At 41.0% G+C, this 17,798-nt stretch overlaps 2 protein-coding genes across 4 annotated transcripts in view; one reads left to right on the forward strand and one right to left on the reverse strand.

Annotated features, from left to right (window-relative positions):
• myo1d (myosin 1D) overlaps window positions 1–6,612 on the forward strand; it is a 118,995-nt gene extending 112,383 nt beyond the window's left edge. Inside the window, exon 22 of the mRNA XM_063482599.1 lies at window positions 1,820–6,612. Within this exon, the coding sequence (XP_063338669.1) occupies window positions 1,820–1,976 (157 nt within the window). The 3' untranslated portion in view covers window positions 1,977–6,612. The remainder of the gene's footprint in view (window positions 1–1,819) is intronic.
• A 4,910-nt stretch (window positions 6,613–11,522) lies between these two features.
• cdk5r1b (cyclin dependent kinase 5, regulatory subunit 1b (p35)) lies at window positions 11,523–17,320 on the reverse strand. Of its 3 annotated transcripts, none has more exons than XM_063482597.1 (3): window positions 16,961–17,320; window positions 14,576–15,732; window positions 11,523–13,982 (listed from the first exon to the last, which is right to left on the reverse strand). In XM_063482597.1, exons 2-3 carry the CDS (start codon window positions 15,478–15,480, stop codon window positions 13,961–13,963), a joined length of 927 nt encoding a protein of 308 aa, XP_063338667.1. In that variant the 5' UTR covers window positions 15,481–15,732; window positions 16,961–17,320; the 3' UTR covers window positions 11,523–13,960. The 3 variants fall into 3 exon arrangements, with proteins under 3 accessions (XP_063338667.1, XP_063338666.1, XP_063338668.1); XM_063482596.1 differs by having other exon boundaries at window positions 14,576–15,735; XM_063482598.1 differs by lacking the exon at window positions 11,523–13,982 and having other exon boundaries at window positions 14,572–15,735; window positions 16,961–17,319.
• Between the last annotated feature and the right edge of the window lie 478 nt (window positions 17,321–17,798).

A 17,798-nucleotide genomic window follows, 5' to 3' on the forward strand; every position in this document is an offset into this window, starting at 1 on the left:
GTGATCGAATCTTTGCTGCAAAAAACACATTTTGGCCGATCTCCCCTTGGAGGTTTCCCTCCTTGTGCAGTTCTGGAATGCTTCCGGCACAGCTGTCACTCCATGGAGGTCCCATTCTCAACACTTGGATGTGCACTATGTAATTTCACCATGGATCAGTTTTCATGTTGAGAATCATCACTAGTAATAAGAACTAGCTCTATGATAAGTATTCATGCCATGCTTGTCATTCTTCAGCGGGGTTGTGCACCGCGAATTCTTTCCTCAGGGTCAAACACTTATCTGAGTCTTGGGTCATCACTAAACCTGCTCGTCACATTTGGCTATCTGCAGCTTCATCCTCGATCAGCAAATTTAATCCCAGTTGCAGGTTTCTGTTTTGACACACTGAATGCACATCACAGAGGCACATGTGCAAGGCGACAGGATGAAGCAATCTAAAAAAAAATAGCATAATCAGCTAGATTTAATCAGATAATGTTTTTGAATTTTACGGCTGAAGTCATTAAACTTTAAGATCATATTTTGTACACTACTGCCTGCAGAAATGGAAAAGTTAGTGCATGCTTTTTTTTCTTTAGTAGACTGGATTTCTCCTCCTCACTCCAAATTTAAAATCTTCACATGAACCGGCTGACGGGGTTTTTGTTGTCCCTTTCTGACCTTGTAATAAGTCTGTGGTTGCTTGAGTGCACAGTGGGGGATTGTTAGATTTCTCTCTATAAGACTTTCTACGTAAAGTGACCCAGAGTGACATCTGTTAGTTGGTGTTACGTGAATAAAATTCCAAAGGATCTCTTTGATCTTCTGCCACAATCCTTTAAGCTGATTCCTGAGTTCAAAACTAAAAGGCATGGTCAAATTAGCCGCCGCTAATAATTCCCCAAAACTCTTCTGACCTCAAGTTTAAGCAACTCGAGGTCTTTCAACTGTGTTTTTAATTTAATACACTTTATAATTTAATTTGATTTTGTATTTCACTTTATACATCTTAATTTAATCATATATCTTTAATTTCTGACTTTTATTTTAAGCATTACACAGAATTATTATGTTGTAATTTTGTTTGTGGACCGTGGATGTAAAAGCCCAACAATGGACAAGAGTTGGAAATTGGCAATAGCTACAGACTGTATGTGCAGCACATCAGTTTCATGCTCCATATGAGGACTATGTTAGATTGCATTGTCCCTTTTTAAATAAATACGAATTTAAAAATGGTATTTTTATGGTATATTTGGATCACTTCCCTCTGATATTTTTTCCATCTCACTTAAAAGCAGTTTTTCTGTCTTATATGCTATGTCATTGTTGTGCACAACAGTACCTGGTCTCATAAAAGTGTGTCTGTGTGTACATATGTGAGTCTGACAGTGTGCATGACTGAGGAGGATTTTGTTTTTATGAAAGGAGTTTTTTCTGAGCAAGATTTATGGCTCTGAGATTTATTATCTCTGTGTGAGTGTGACTGTGCATATACAGTAAGAGCGTTTACAACATGAGTGTGTGTGTTTGTGTTGGAATGACTGTGGTGTATTTCCAAGATTATGATGCGGTGTTTTTGGAGTAAACATGATTAATGGCTTGTACCTGTGCTCTCCCTCGTACACACATTCTGGTTACTAATGGATCTGCTTATTTTATCTCTGTGCATTAAACAGTGAAACCAGTGAGGCCGCAAATGTGTTCTGATTGTAATGACCAGACTAATAATCTGAGGTTATGTTTGGAGATATTTTCATTAAGAACGTCTAATCAGTGTTCAGTAATTTGTCTGAATTCTAACAGGTATTTCTGTCTTTGTATTCTCTTTCCACAGTGAGAAGAGGAAGCTGCAGGTGAACATTGCGAGTCCCATCCAGTGCAGCATGAATGGCAGAAAGTGCACGGTCATCGTTGAGCCCAAGATCAACCAGTCGCAGCCGGACTTCACCAAGAGCCGGTCTGGGTACATCCTGGCTGTTCCTGGCAACTAAAGTGGGCCGAGACAGAAAAAGCAGCTGATTTCGAAGCTGTCTTGAATAATAATAATGATGATTCACTTGTTGTGTTGTTTTGCAGAGCTGCTAATAATGTGACAGAGCAGCTCGGTCCTCAGTTTGGAAAGCAATGCCAAATTTGAACTTTTAGTTGAATTCTAGGCGTTTTGTTTTTTTTAATATGCACTATATGATTATGCACCAAAGAGGTGTTCGTTCTTTTTTTAGAATCATAAATTGAAATGATTTGCTTTGTGCAATATTTTTTTTTTATTGTGCATTGATTATTTTGAGTGGAGGTGAGAGGAGATTATGCAGCAACTGTTCTCAGAACCACTGATGTTGCATAAGAGACAAAAAAAATCCAAAGGCTTTGCAGCAATTCATAATCCCTGCAGCTCCGTGTGTAGGAGCCACATCAAAAGTGAAACCGTAAAAAATTAAGTAAGAGAAAATTCGTGTATGACTTTGATTCATCTAAATTGCTTTAAAACAGTAGAAAACTGTTTTTGTTTTCTAAATAACTTTAATTATAATGACTTTAGTTGCAGACTTGCCTGCGTAAGCGGTGAGTGGAAGGTTGTCCACTTATAGTTTGTTTTGTTTTAATAGTTACAATCACATAAAAGGACAGTGAGCGAGAAACAAATAGCGCGTTTTTCTTTTAGTTTTAGTCACAGGGTGTTGAGCTGGATGTGTTGAGCACATCCTGAACTTTGCAGCCAGCAACACGGAAAAAATCTACTAATTTTAATCTTGTAATCTTATAGTTTCTGTGCGATGTCTGCAGTTTTATAATAAACACGCTAACGCTGCTTATACATGTGAGGTTAGAACGTGCTGTTTGTGAACAGCAGTGCAAATATGTGTACATGCAGAACTTACACTGCATTTGGTGTAAACAGGGATTCTGTAACTCGTTAACAAAAGTCAAATAAGTGGATGATGGCATAAGCGTTACTTTGTTCCCTACAAGTGTTTTCAGTCCATATTTTCTCCAAACGTGAGACTTAATGTTCTTACTGGCCAGTACTGTATAATCCCATGTGAACTCCAGCTCCTAAATGCACTCTTATTTGCTGTCTTTGTGTCTAGTGAATAGCCTGATGACTTGTAGTGGCCCTTAGTCCTTTGGAATAGGCTTCCACTTGACAAATATCCCCTTCATCAAAGGAGAGTGAGTGTGTGTGAGTGCGATTGAGGGAGTCTGTGTGTGTTGATTAGCTCTTTTCGCTCTTCACTTCTTGGCTCAGAGAGGCTGGCTGGTAGCCACCGAGAAGGAGCGAGGACAGAAGGGTGTGACGTCTTTAGTCAGACTGCTGTCCCCATGACTTTTTGTATATTTTGTGGTCTATTCAGAGACTTCATTTACATCTTATCTCACTAAAAAAATTAATCACACTTCTCAAAGTGTGAAATGCCAAATTGTACTAATCTAATCATCAGCACGTGAAAGTGGCTCTGGGTCTGGTTTGTAATGTTCTTACAAGCTGTTGGGTGAGTGTCCATTGTTAGCACATTCCAATATGCTGTTTTTGTGTTTTTTAGAATAATTACAACAAACTGTGGCAGCGTAAAACTTAAAAAAAATTGCAATATCTGTCTTTATGTGCATTGGATGGTGATATTCAAATTTCGGTGGTTTTCAGCAGTGCACATACAAACAAAACCAGGAAGCTTCCTGCAGAGTAGATCTTGAATTGTAAACACAGATGGCTGTGAAACTACAGTCGATGAAAGCCTGATGCTCATCTTCAGGCGGCAACAATGCTCTTTGCTTTTCTTGTGTAAATACAGTTTTGCTACCATGCAACAAATTTTTTTGGATTGTGAGCTTAAAAGTAAAAACTCTTGACTCTGGCAGTTTTAAAATCATTCACACATAACCTCATTTAGTGGATTTTTCAGGGTCTTTTGATAAAAGTGCATAATTTTGATCAGCAGATGGCATTTCTACTTGTTAAGAAAAAATGCTTGACAACAACATTTTTATAGCTAGAAAGCTGCATTCAAGAACTTCACAGACGCAGGTATTGAGCTAAATGCAGCACTTAACATACTAATAAAATATCATATGTGCAATTGTGAAAATGGGTTCTTTCTGATTTGTCATTTGTCACCAAAAACATCTGCTAATGAAAGTCAGGTTGGTTCTAAAATAGGGAAGGAACAGTTATGCTGTCGGCTGCTTTTGTTGAGTCCAAAGATTATCAGAAACTTTTTAGCACTATATAATTATTCTGCCCACAGTCACAGGGCTGCATTGTCTCTGTGTAAAGACACAGTAAAGAATCTGGGTTAAGGAACAACAGCCCAAGGTTAGCAATGGAGTTCCCTCTGTGTCTGCCCTAGTTGAAGAGGCAGGCTTCGTCACAACTGAGAGGAAAACTTGTTAGCAGTCGTTTTAGCCACAGTAGCTGAGTTCTCTGACCGTGTCTGAGTGTTGTCTGAACAAGTCATTTATCTAAATTAGCTTGTGAGTGCCCCTCTCTTTGAAAGTGGTAAATCTCCATTTTTACCTCAGAGCTTTTCTGCTGGATGACCTTGTCCTGTTGCTTGATAAGACACAGAGTTGTTTGGGGAAATTGGTGCATTCGTGGTGTGGATTAAGGAAGTGACATTGGCAGCGCTAATAGGTGGTTTTCAGAGGAGCTCAGCAAAGTGTGTGTGTGTGTGTGTGTGTGTGTTAGCTATAACACTGCAGCTCTCCATATCCTCCAACATGCAGTAATCTCCCACAGGGCTTGTCCTCTCCTCTCCTCCTCTCTGCGCGGCTATTCACCGCTCATCATTAGGATGGACTCGGTGTCACTTCTCACTTCAGCGCTTCTCTCGTTGCTTTCTTAAGTTAAAGGGGGTTGGTGAACAAAGCCCTGCCTGGGCTCCTCTCCTGTACTTGCTCTGCTTCTTCTTTTCTCCTCTCTCCCTGCCCCCATTCCTCCCTCCTTCTCTGTTTTTGCTTCCTCGGTCAAATCACTTGGCTGCCTGCCCAGCTAGGCTGGCTGTACCATCCTGCAAGGCGATGAAGATCCTTCAGGTTTATTCAATTCTTCAGTCATCCTGGAGTCGAGAGGTGTGGCAATAAAGAGGGAGAGTACACCTGCAACAAGAAAAGGCAGGAAATATAAACGATCAGAAACAAAGCTTCTTTAAATACAGAGACAAAGATCTTAATATATATGAAGGAAAGGAGAAGATCTCTTTGTCTTGGAGCCAGTGAAAAGCTTTGTCACATCTTTATAGGAACACTCACCTTACCTGTGCTCTCTGACGGGCGTCTTTACCAGCTTTGTTTTTACACATTTCTGGATGGTTATTAAATCTGATGCACTAATGACTACCCACTCTGTTCACAACTACATGTGAATTATAGTCTCTGAATTAAGAGCAGTGGCCAAATCAAACCTTCAGCACCTTCATCTTCACAGCCAGCCTGCCAATATTGGGCCATTTCATTGATTCAAGTTGGAAACCTATCCAGAATAGCTCTGCCTCGTCTTTACTGTCTGTAAATACTGACACACCTACTTACTCACCTTGGCTTTGACAGAATTTCATGCCCTCAGCTCCAGATGGAAGCATTATAGAACCTAAAAACATATATATAAAACATAACTAACCCCTCCAATAGCTTACATTTCATTCACCTGGGTTTTTTTTTATACCTAGAGGTTATTTAAACATACGTGTTTTGAAACTGATGGAAAACTGTAGGTCTGCAGTGGATCCAAGGGTGTTTTGGGCTCCACAGCTCTGCACTGGGAACATGACTGAAAACTATGTCTGATGTCATGTAGTGTAGATGACAAACATGCAGTTTCATTTTCACAATAATCTTCAGTACTTTCATAAAACACCTGGGCATTGTGCTTCAGCAACCTTTGCTAAATCTACAGATGCAGTAGTGCGAGTGGATGCATTTGTAACCAGTTTCAGAAATGCATTGATGCACAGTTAGTGCAATAAAGGTTATACAGCACAAAATAGTCTGTGCATTCATTTTAAAGGAGGGAGATGTCGCCCGGTAATACAGTGAGCTGGATGGCACATGTTTTTGAATATGTACACAGTGCATTGTTGGCTGTGGGATTTTCATAGGATTTATTAATATGGAAAAATCACAAAATTTATTCTTTAATGATTTTTATTTAATTTTTTTGATGTGCAAGTCTAGTCAAAGACAATTACTTTTCCTTTATGCTGATTAGTAGTTTTACCATAAGAGTAAAAATCAAAGGCAAGATCAAATATGAATGTTAACATTTATGGACTTGTGCCATTCTTTACTTTATTGTGGCGTACAGTGAGATGTAGTCTCTAGTTTCTATTATCAAGCCCATCCATGTTAGCCAAAGTGAAACAAATTCCCTTTTCTTTGATGTAATTTATTCTGTCGTCTGTAGCTTTAAGCTAAATCTGTATGTATGCAGCATTCGTTCAGCAAGTGCCTAATTTTATATTAAGTTTGTATTTTGCATATTTGTGTAAGATCTCATTAGTACCATAAATATACTGTAATATCCAGAGGACGTCTAAAGGGAAATGCTGTAATATTCTGTATGAATGCCAGTTATGATATTTCTTAATGAAAGCAATTTCAATAATTGATTTATTAATAAATTTATTTGCTTCACTAAGTGATTCCCATTGTGCTTTTGTTGCATGTGTGTGCTGTCATGTGCTACAGGCATGCTCAGATAAGAGGTCGTTAATCTGTAAATGATGTAAAGGCTAATGTTTTGTTTCCCAGTCGTAGTCTCTAACACATGATGTGGTAATAGCTGGGCAGAGCGCAGTGTTAATCCACCCACTAACAGCTGTTTCTCCGGTTGACGTCGAGACGGCTAAAACCTCTGCAGTTGGCATGACAACACCGCTTCCCACCGCCAATGTGTCACCAGCCATCATCAGCTATCTCAGCAGGGGTTTATAAATCCACTGGCTGATGGATGACTATCTGCTACAAAGAGTGGGATGAGTCTACTTTTCTTCAAGGCCAGTGACTAACTGAGGCCGGACTGACTGATCTGTTGGGTAAATGAATGAGCAGAGCTCAAACTAACCCAGAAACGTCTGTCTCGGTGTGGGAGGTTTCCAGTAAATGTGGAGTAAAGTACAGATTTACATTTCTGGGGTCTGTTCTGCAAAGATAGACTCTGACTATCACTCACAGGTGTTAAACATAGAGCCATACATTAAAAACATAGACTGTATATAAAGGAGGACATAGCCACAATAATGTTACCAGTTGGTTTTGGACTTGAATTTTGAAGCCTCAGTGTTGACATTTTGGTCACTGCCAGGTTTGCTTATTGGAGCCAGACGGTGGAATTAGGAGTTACTTATAGCGAGAAGCATCTATAAACCGTACAGGTGCAAAGCTCAGGTGTAAATACCTTCAAGATGCCTACCAAGCAACAAACTAATAAAATACCAGAATTTTAATTTCTAGAATATGGAGTTATTGGATGTCTTGCCAGCAAAGTAAGTTATATTATTTGTAAAATGGCTCCATAAACAGTGACACAGTGGTTAGCACTGGTGTCTCGCAGCAAGAAGGTCCCGGGTTCAAATCTACTGGCTACCTCTTCTCCCTGATTACTCTAGCTTTTACCCACAGTCCAAAAACAGGCTCATTAGGCTAATCAATGATTTGTGTTGCCACCCGCAAGACTGGCAACAGCTGCGCTAGGCTCCAGAGCACCCATGACCCCGAACTGGATAAGTGGAAGAAGATGGATGGCGGCCTAGCAGACAGCTGTCTGTGTCGGCACACCTGTTCAAAATGGGCACACGCCTAATTCCAGTTATTAAAAATTTCACACAATATACAGTTGTTATGAAGGCGGAAGCTTTCCATAAAGGGCAAACCTGTTTTAGTACCAGGCTTCAAACATGCTTTTTAATGCTGCCAAGAGAGTGATTATCAACCACGTGGAACCACCAGTTACAAAGGAAATGTATATATTCCCTGACCAGTTGGAAGTTGTTAAGAACTTAAGATGAGGTTTCAAATTGCTAATTGCGCTGAGGTGTTTTTGTTCTTGACAATGACAATTATTGCTGATTATTTTGGGTAGACTTTTAAAAAAAACACAAAACATAGCTGACTGAGCTTTTCTTTAACAACATGAGAAAATATTTATGCTTGTGATTGTTGAATAAAAGATTTGCAGTAATGTAAAGCATAAGTCACTGAGGCTCAGGATGATCTCATTGGACTGATGACAGCCTCACTACATTTCTAGTTCTACTACAGTCTCTAAAAAAAGCTTGTTGTTGCTGACTCTATTTCCATCAGCACACAACAGAATATGATACATTTTTATCTTTTAACACCACTGGTGAGCTAAGGAAACATGGCTCTTAATTAAGTAGCCTTAATTTGACCGGTCTTGCCCCTAAGCCATCAACGGTAATGTGCAGACCATCTGGTTACACATATTAACACCTACAATCAGAGAGGCCACTCTAATCTGTGAAATCAAATCAGGTCTTTCAAAACCCCACACATCTAGGAAAAAAAAAAGAAAACCTGATACACAAAACTATGGATGACAAAGTTGCATTCTGTATATTTACAGCTGTCACCAACAGTTTTATAGCACGTGTGTCTCTGTCCAGTGTGTGGGGGTTTCAAAGTCATTGCTCAAGAACATTTGTTGTGGATGTGGAGGCTAGGATCAGTTTTGCCAACACAGTAAAAGAGAGCCAAACAGAGCATGAACTGCCAGTTCAGATATAAACGCAGGTGTGGAAATTAAAAGTTATATTTTCCTGTGGCTCAGTAACACTGAACCTAGTACAGAGGGCAATTCCACTTCCTATTAATATTGTTCTGACAATGGCTGCAATTCACCTAGAGGGCACTCATGAGATAGTCCTCAATGAACTGAACTGAAATACAATATATAGCTTAAACAAACCATCTTCTGTTGTGGGAAAAAAAAACATATATGTTGATTATATTTATGACTTTAAATTTATACAGTAGGCTCGTACTATTGTTTTCTAAGTCTTACAGGAAAGCAGATTTTCTCCCTTGATGGCACGTGTTTTCATAGGTAATGTTAGGAGTGTTGTTATGAGCCAGTGGTGCCTAAATAGTGCTGGCATAAACGTCCACTTTGTCCCACTGGACACAAACTGGCTGCAAATCGGGAAGGTTTACAGCAGAAGATGCTCACAAATGGTTCTGAATGGGCACGACTGAATAAAGCTGAACTAAATTATTATTGATCTATCATCCAAGACAAAAAGGGACTAAAATAAAATATTGATATTTCTCAACAACACAACATATGTCCTTTTGTTCTCTTGCAGTGAAGACAATTTTGTCGTAAGACACTAGCATTGAGCTCATTCATATTGACTGATCACTTTCAGGATCATTGATAGTACAAGACTCCATTAGCACTGATAGCACAGAGTCTAACTATATGTTAGAAGAGTACACAGCAGAAGCACATGTGTGTATAAGAAGCAGCTGGTTGTGGTGGGTAAAAGTACGGTGGCCCTGAGAGGCCAAATGGACTGCAACTTCAGAAAAAAGTGACTGCCAAAGTTATAACAGTTAAGTAGACGGTGTATGTGTTTTACAGAAATTGTGCTGCGATTGTCGCCAGGACGTGTAGGCTGGGGTTTAAAAGTTGGTAAGACATATGTACACTAAGCCTTTAGGTGTACCCAATAAAATGGCTCAGCACAGTTATCCTTAATTAAGTGGCCAGCTATCTTAAATTTCCCAACAATAAGGCATCATGACAAGATTTAATAAATAACTGGGGGGTTTTATTTTGAAAAAACAAACAAACATTAGAATCCTGAGAATTTAAAGAATCCTGTTTCCCCAGAGCCTTTATTCTGAAAATCAGACATGGCTGTGCTCAACAGAATAGCTTCTTGTGTAAAAATGAGGGTTTTAAAGTATATTGGTCTTCTGTTAAGAAACTGAGGATGATGGAGCTTAGATAAATGACTCAATAATAGAGCCGCGTTTGGTTTTTCCATACTTTACATCCACACTAAAAGTCACAAACAGTCGGTGACTGTGACAGAAGGATAAAAAAGTTTAAGATGGGTTGAAGTCGTCTGCAGGACAAACATTTGACTGAGAAAGAGACAAGTCTTTGCTTCCACCAATCAGGGATTAGTTAAAGAAACAGAGAGAGGAGATTTAAATTAAACAATGTAATGATTATATTCAAGTCAGTCAGCTTGTCAGTGTGTACCTGTGTAAGTGCCCCAGCAGTTAGGTATTCTTGTCATGTTGTTGTGTGTACACAGAGACATCTGGGTAATATTTCACTCCAAAGAAAGTTAAAATTCAGACCCACAAGTCTCATTAAAATAATTTAAAAAAGAAAAAAGAAAAGAAACATGAACCCGAAAAAAGTTGCTCTACAGATCAGTGGTTGGGTGAATTTACTAGAAGAGGTTATTTCAGCTTTATTGCACCCTGTCACTCAATTGCCTCCACATTAAAAAGTCTAGACCTGTTGGTTTTAAGGAATTGTTGCTCTAGAGTGAGAATTGTGGGCTCGCCATCAGGTTAAAGGAAAACTTCTCTGCTCCTCCAACTCTGACAGTTAATAAGCCCAATCTAGCCTTCTCATTCACCTGAATGGGAAAAGATTTGGGACGATTTTTAAAGAATTCAAAGCCCATAAAACAAACATGTTACAAAGGTATAAGCAGCTGTCTCGTTGCTGGGCTGGTTGTTTTGGTGTAACAAGCAAACAACAGGGATATATGCCTAGGAAGATAATAATATCTATATTAATAATAATAATAATAATACGTTGCTGTGATGTGACTAATACTTACAGAACATTTTTCCCTACAAACTAAACCCCCAATCTAGGAATTATTGATCCATCCATCTGTTTTCTTCCACTCATTAAATTCAGCTCTTATATCAGTTGAGGGAACCCCGGACAAATCACAGATCTATCACAGGATCTAGAAAGTAAACTGTATCTAATTGCTTGACATTTTTAAAATTAATACGGATTAAAATACAAATAAATATAGCCCTGCAACATTTCTGGGCTACAGCTGCATAGTGCTCAACTGACTTCATACTTTTGAAATCTTGGAAGCATCACTTATTGATTTGGAAGTCCAGAGAGCGGAAATTCCTGAGTATTTACCATAATTCTCCTCAAGGCTGGGAGACTTATTGATAACAGCTCTGGGCACTTGGTAGTTATTTTGAGGCATTGTTTAAATTAATTTTCAAATAAATGAACCATCTTTGCTGTTGCATAATTCTTCCATAGACTGCAAGTCAGGCACGTACCGTACTGTGTCTGGTATGCACCCAAATTCTTGTCACCACCCATGAGCTAGCTGTCAAGCTACAGCGAAGCTATCGTTTTAGACCAGATTAGATTTTGGTGTTTACTGGGCTGCTTCCACGGATAAATACACACAAACCTAATAAAGCTCTTTCCCTAAGAAAAAAGATGCTAATATCAGATTTCACACACATTAATCCACCGCTGGAGGCACAAAAAGACAAACGACGGCCTTGAACGATCAGTGCATTTTATTTTTTTCCATCACAGTACAAAAATAAATTAAAATAAGCAGAAACAAACTAAAAAAAAGTTTTAATTACAGCAACAGCTTTTTTGTCTTTGTCAGAAAAAAAAAAGATTGGTTTTTTTTTTTACTGAATAGCATCAACGCCCCTTCCTCAGCCCATCATGGGAAAAACCGAGTCCTAGTATCAGTGTGGCTGGAGAAAAACAACATGTCACACATTCTTCTGTACAGTTAAAACGCTGTCATTCACACACACACACGAGAGCGCGCACACACACGCACACTTTTTTTTTCATTTCGCTCAGACGTGCAGCCTTCGACTTTTTTGATTTTAATCACCTTTTTTTATCGACAAAGTACGCAACGAGATACAGAAAAGAACTTGACAGAAATCGTTAACTATCACTTGAGGTTTTTTTTCATATTTTATAAGCTTTTGAAAGTATTTTTTCAAACAACTACTTAATGATGCAAGTGAAAAAACATGGCACATTTCAAGTGGGCATGTGGACAGAGAGAGAAAGAGAAAGAGATTCGGGAGGGGTGTCTGTTTTGAGGCCCTGTATCCCAAATGCCCTGCTTTTTTCTGCTAGAGCAGAAGCCCGTCCAAAGTTCGTGTCCCTCTATTGTGCCAGAGCAAATCCCTCTAAATGAACCGTCTTCTCAGCCAGCGTGTGACTCCACATCCACAGCAGAAAAAGCCACAGGTCGTGACTGCCTGAGCTCCTCATTTTCTCTGATTCGCACAAACACAGCGGTGATGAGAGAGAGAGAGAGAGGATGGGGGAGGAGGGGCAGATCTTTCTGATCAGAGCTTTCTGTTGGCACTGCCAGCTTTTTAGACAGATTTTCAGAATACTGCAAGCTAAAGAAGTTCACACAATTTCTCTTAAGACACCAAACGTGAAGCTTATAAAACCAAATACTGTAGCTCATCTAGTAATTGAAGTCATTAGGTTAAAGAATGAGGAATATCTCAAGTATTCTGCATGCTTTCTGTTTGGTTATTCCATGTCTTTGTAACTTCTGATTAAAACTGTGATTAGTCTTCTGCAGCTTGCCTCATCTCTCTCATCAGAGGCGATGCTGATGGATTATCCTAAAGGGTGAGCTGTGCTTTTCTGCAGTCGAGATGCAGGAGTCATTGCGGTTTAATTGATTTATTCCACTGTAAAAATGGTTTGTGCTTTCTGTTACTGATATGTGGGGGACAGCAGGTTGGGATAGCTCCCGATTCAAGTCAGTCTCTCAGGACAAAAGATATTCTCGGGGTGATTCTCATAACTAACAGCTCAGCGTGAGTCAAGGTGTCCTTTGGGATGCCACCTTGGTGATGGTCAGATTTAAGCATGGTTTTGATCTAACGGCTTTTTTTTAAATTAGATATCCACTGATAAATCCCTGCAACATTCATTAGCATAAACCAGATCAATCTTCATTCCCACCAAAGATAAGCACACCAGCTTTAACCACCAAGCCCCCTTCACCTTTTCTTCGTGTCCTTCCCTTAAAGTCTCTCATCGCAGTCTCTCATTTACATTAAATGTGCCTAAATAATACATAAGTGGCAATAAATTAGGTTTCCTTATATTAGTGTGTGATGAAAATCCACCCTTCATTCAACAGCTGGTCAACCAGCACAGAATTTTCTCAGTCTTGTGGGATTTTCATCAAAGATATGGCACTGTTTTAACATTTTCTATGCTGAATCAGAAGCACAAAAACTCAAACATCATTCCAAAATGGTTGCAACACAACCTATAACGACGAAAAGTACAAAAAAGAATTTCCCTGGTAAACAAATAGCCTATTTTAGCAAGCATAGCTAAATAAACTAGTGTCACTTTGTTCACAGCATTCTCTAACGCAGATGCAGTTGGTTTACAAATCAAGTAAAAAGAAGAACTGCTCCTGCCCTCCTGGAGACTGTAAAATTGCATGGCACACATGCAAAAACGTTACATTTTTCTAAGTAAAAAAAGAAAAAAGGAGAAAAAAAATCAAAGAAAACTTGTTCCAGAAAAGCAATAAATAAGCCTCCACAGGTGCAAGCCTCGGAGTAAAACATCCATTAACTCGTTTTATTTTTTTCTAGATGAAAATAAAGTAGGTCTTTCTGAACACACACAACATGACCACTTGTGACTGGCCACATGTCCACTGGCTGTTGTCTTTTTTTTTTCTTTTTTTTTTATCAAAAGTTCCACAATGCAGTGCTTATTGTCAATCAGGTCGCTGCAGAGCCGTAAACAGAAACCCACGAAAATATGGATCCAGCACTGATGGCCCCCGCTGTCCTTTCCTTAGATGGCCAGATATGCATACAAAAATGTCCAGTCGTATCTGTTTTAATGGAGAGGACGTGGGTGTTGGCATTCCAGAGAGGCAGGGTTTGCAGCCGGGGGTGCCTGCTCATCCGTGAAGAAAGCCAGTCAGGCGATGGCCCTCACCCTCCTGCAGTAAGTAGGCAGTGCACATCACATCGTCAAACAGTCAGAAGGTCACTGCTGCAGCCTCAGTCCTGTCCACATTCATTGCTGTAGATGTAAGCTTCCTTTTCAAAACAACTTTTTTCCTCTTTTTTTAAGATTTTCAGTATTTTATATAGATATAACATATCTGCATGTTAGCAAAGGATTTACCCAAGTCTGGCATTTCTTTGTTTACATATTAATGTCAAAAAAAGAAGAAGAACAAGCTTTCATTCTTGGGTGTATTCATAATCCATCCTTTGCTGGTTTGGAAATAGTTTTTTTAAAACCCTAAGCCCCATTTTTTGGTGACCTTTGTGACCTCAAACACACAAACATGAGATAAACACGACCCATATCAATCCCCAGACCCCCCTCCTTCCATCAATCAGTCCTGCTAGATGCAAAGTTGGTGTGAATGTCAAACACTTCTGATTCAGTCTAGTTTCTCAGAAGTTTGGACGATTATAAATAAAAAGCATCACAAATATTCTAAATCCCAGACTGGAGGTTGCCCCCACCTCCCCACACCTCTTCGCTCCCCCGCCCCAACCCCACCCCCAAGCATCCCCTCACCGGTCCAGGCCGATGAGCAGGCGGCTCCTCTCCTCCTCCTTCTGGCTCTCGTTCTTCAGGTCGGCGAACACTTGAGTGAAGTAGTGCGGGTCGGAGTTGATCTGCAGCATCTTGGCGCTCATCAGGTTGATAATGGACAGGCAGCGGTCCCAGAAGGTCTCCTTGGAGCTCTCAACCAAGAAGGGCTTGAGCGGGTAAGAGATTTCGTTGCCCATGTAGGAGTAAGACAGGTAGAGGCAGGTGAGCAGCACGGCTTGCAGCTCGTGCTCCGTGGCCACTTCAGAGGAGACCACATCGCGGCACAGCATGTAGACAAAGACCACATTGGCAGGGGTGATGAATCCCTGGTCCTGCCAACCCTGGAGCAGCAGGGAGCGGTCAACACTGCGCAGCCACAGCACTGGGTCAGTGGGTGACAGGTGCTTCAGCCGGTAACAACGTCGGCACAGAAAGTCCCCAAGGCAGCGCAGCAGCTCACTGGTGGAGGCCTGGACGATCACTCTCTTAGGGGTGCCAGGGGCCACATTGGAGTTTGTCAGGGGGGCCTTCTTGACAGACGATGTTGTTGTGTTGGAGTTCTTGGTAAGAGCTGGAGTGCTCTGATCCTGGGTGAAGGTGGACAGGTTGGCGCATGACTGCGACTTCTTCAGGTTCTCGTTGTTCAGGTGGGTAACATTGTTCTGGTAAGTGCCGTTGGGCTGCACCTTCTTGGAGCCTTTCTTCTTTGCTGACACCGCTACGATCCGCTTCCAGGGGAGCACGTTGATGAGCGAGTGGCGCTTCAGGTTCTTGTCTTTGGCGTTCTTGCTGTTCTGGACAGCTGTGTAGTGGCCCACGGTGGCTGGTCCATCTTCAAACAGAGCCGACTTTCTGTAGCTAGGTGACAAAGATAGCACGGTTCCCATGGTGACTGCAGGGAGGCTTCCAGGGGCTTTACCCGCACTGGTTCAGAAGAGGTTTGGAAGGGGTGGGGTGGGGGGGATCCTGAGGGTCTCAAAGCCTGGATGTTTCTGGGAGCTGAGAATCCCAGGCTACAGGCTGCTGCTGGGCAGCTAAAGCGCTGGAGGGGATTGTCCTGTAACGAGCTCTCTGAGGGGATTAGAACCACCTTGACTGTTCTATTTCAGCTCCCTGTCGGCGTCTCAGGATGGCCACTGCTGCTGGAAGCAGAAAAGATCAATAATCAGAAACATAATTAGTAAAAGATCACTCCCGTTTAGATTATCAGTGATTTTTTTTTCATAGAAGCAAACATTTTTCTTTTCCATCAGATAACAGAACCATCATTCACCTTACATCAGATAATATCTGTTTACAATGTTTTCATGCACTCTTGTCTGAGTGCTTTATCCGGCAATCAGGCTTATTAGCAGTATTGATCCGACTCAGTAAGTGGTGGAATGGATCAGCCTATAGCTTAGGCTCATTAATAAAACGGTATAGACCCCCGCTGCTGCAAATGATCAGCACAATAATCACCTTATAAACGCTTGAGTGTGAAAACGGCGCTTTAGCTGATTTTTATGTGCAGTAGATTATAGAGCATGTAGAGTAATGCACGTGTGATTCAAATAGAATCATGTGTCGTAAATATTTTATAAGAGCTATATTTTACGGTCAGTGGCGACGAGTAAGAGTGAAGCACGCGCCACCCTTCTCGCTAAAATGGAAGACCGGAACGTAAACACCGTAATAACAGGTGAAGGTCGCGTTTGATCAGCGTAAAAAAACAAAACAAAACAAAAAAACAACCCCCAATGTCACGACAGTGATGTCCGTTAGAATTAGACGAACAAAGACGTAAAGGGATGTTCGCATTTTTTATTTGGACGTTGCTCACTGCAGCACCTTTGAACACGAGAGGCAGTCGGTGGATCGACCTCGCTCTCTTGCGCAGGATGCAAGCTGTTCGATCCATCATTCCAGCGCCCCTGTTATCAGCTATTATCAGCCTCGTAGCTCAGTTATTTGTTGCGAGAGCGATACCGAAGCATCAGGCGAATGTGCCTGCGCTGGAGTGAAATGAAAGGATTTATTGGCCTGTTCGTCGTGTGCATCGGTTGCTCTCCGTGGTGCTGAAACTGAGCGTCTGCGTCGAAACGAGAACGCTGGTTGTGATAGGCGGTGGCTTTAAAAATGAATTAAATCCTCATCTATTAAACCTCCCCCGTCCCCGAAAGTGTAACAATGCGTCGATGCATTGTCTGTCTTCACCTTCACAACTCTTTACTTTACATTTATAATCATATTGTCTTAATTGGATATCGCTGCGCATTGTTTACACATAAAATGAATCCACAAAAAGTAAAAAAAAAAAAAAATGCCTGGCTTTCAGCTAGAAAATGCAAACCAAAAAACAGTCCCCCAGATTCGAAGCAAACTTACCAAATCTCCAGCTCAGTGTGGAAATAACTGCGATATCGAGGTGATGCTCCGCGTATCGAGTCTCTTCTTCCCTATGAGGCGTGATAAAAACACGAAACCATCTCGCAGGATATGAATGCAACAAAGAACGTAATCCGAGCTGAGTTTAAAAATATATAGTTGTGTATCAAGCAGCGCATAAACACGCGCCTGCTGTCGGCGGTGCGCAGACGACGGCAGGCAGTTGTGGAATGGATGCTTGGATGAAGATGTGCTTGCTCCTGGTCCTCTTGGCCGTGAGATGCGGATGCTGCGAGGGCTGATGTTGTGTTGTGTCACTGACTGTGTGAGGATGGTTGACGCAAAGGCGGTGGTGGGGCGCCGCTATGCGCTCTGTGCGCGGTGTTGTTTCTGCTGGGAAACCACTCCGCCTTTAGCCACACACACACACACACACACACACACACACACACACACACACACACACACACACACGCACACACACACACACACAGCAGGTGCTGAAAATGAACCCGATGAACTCTTAGCATGTTTTTGTCGTGGCATCCTATAGCACCTGCATAACCAAAGCAACAGCACTCATCTGGAAGTACCTCCCTCTCCGCCTACTTATAATGTGAGCGTAGCCCCGGGTTTGCAAGCATGTTGTGAATACAGGTCCATTACACAGCCTGCCTGATTGGCAGATTTTAATCTCCATACCGTGTTGTATATTTCAGATGGCTATTTTTACAGTAACTTGCTGTAAAAACCCAACTGTATTGTATTTATTTATTACAAATCTTTATATTGAAATAGATTTATTCTTATTTATTTATTTTTAGATAAAGATCGGGAT

This window comes from Pelmatolapia mariae, linkage group LG8, assembly GCF_036321145.2.
Source record: "Pelmatolapia mariae isolate MD_Pm_ZW linkage group LG8, Pm_UMD_F_2, whole genome shotgun sequence".
Taxonomy (NCBI): Eukaryota; Metazoa; Chordata; class Actinopteri; order Cichliformes; family Cichlidae; genus Pelmatolapia; species Pelmatolapia mariae.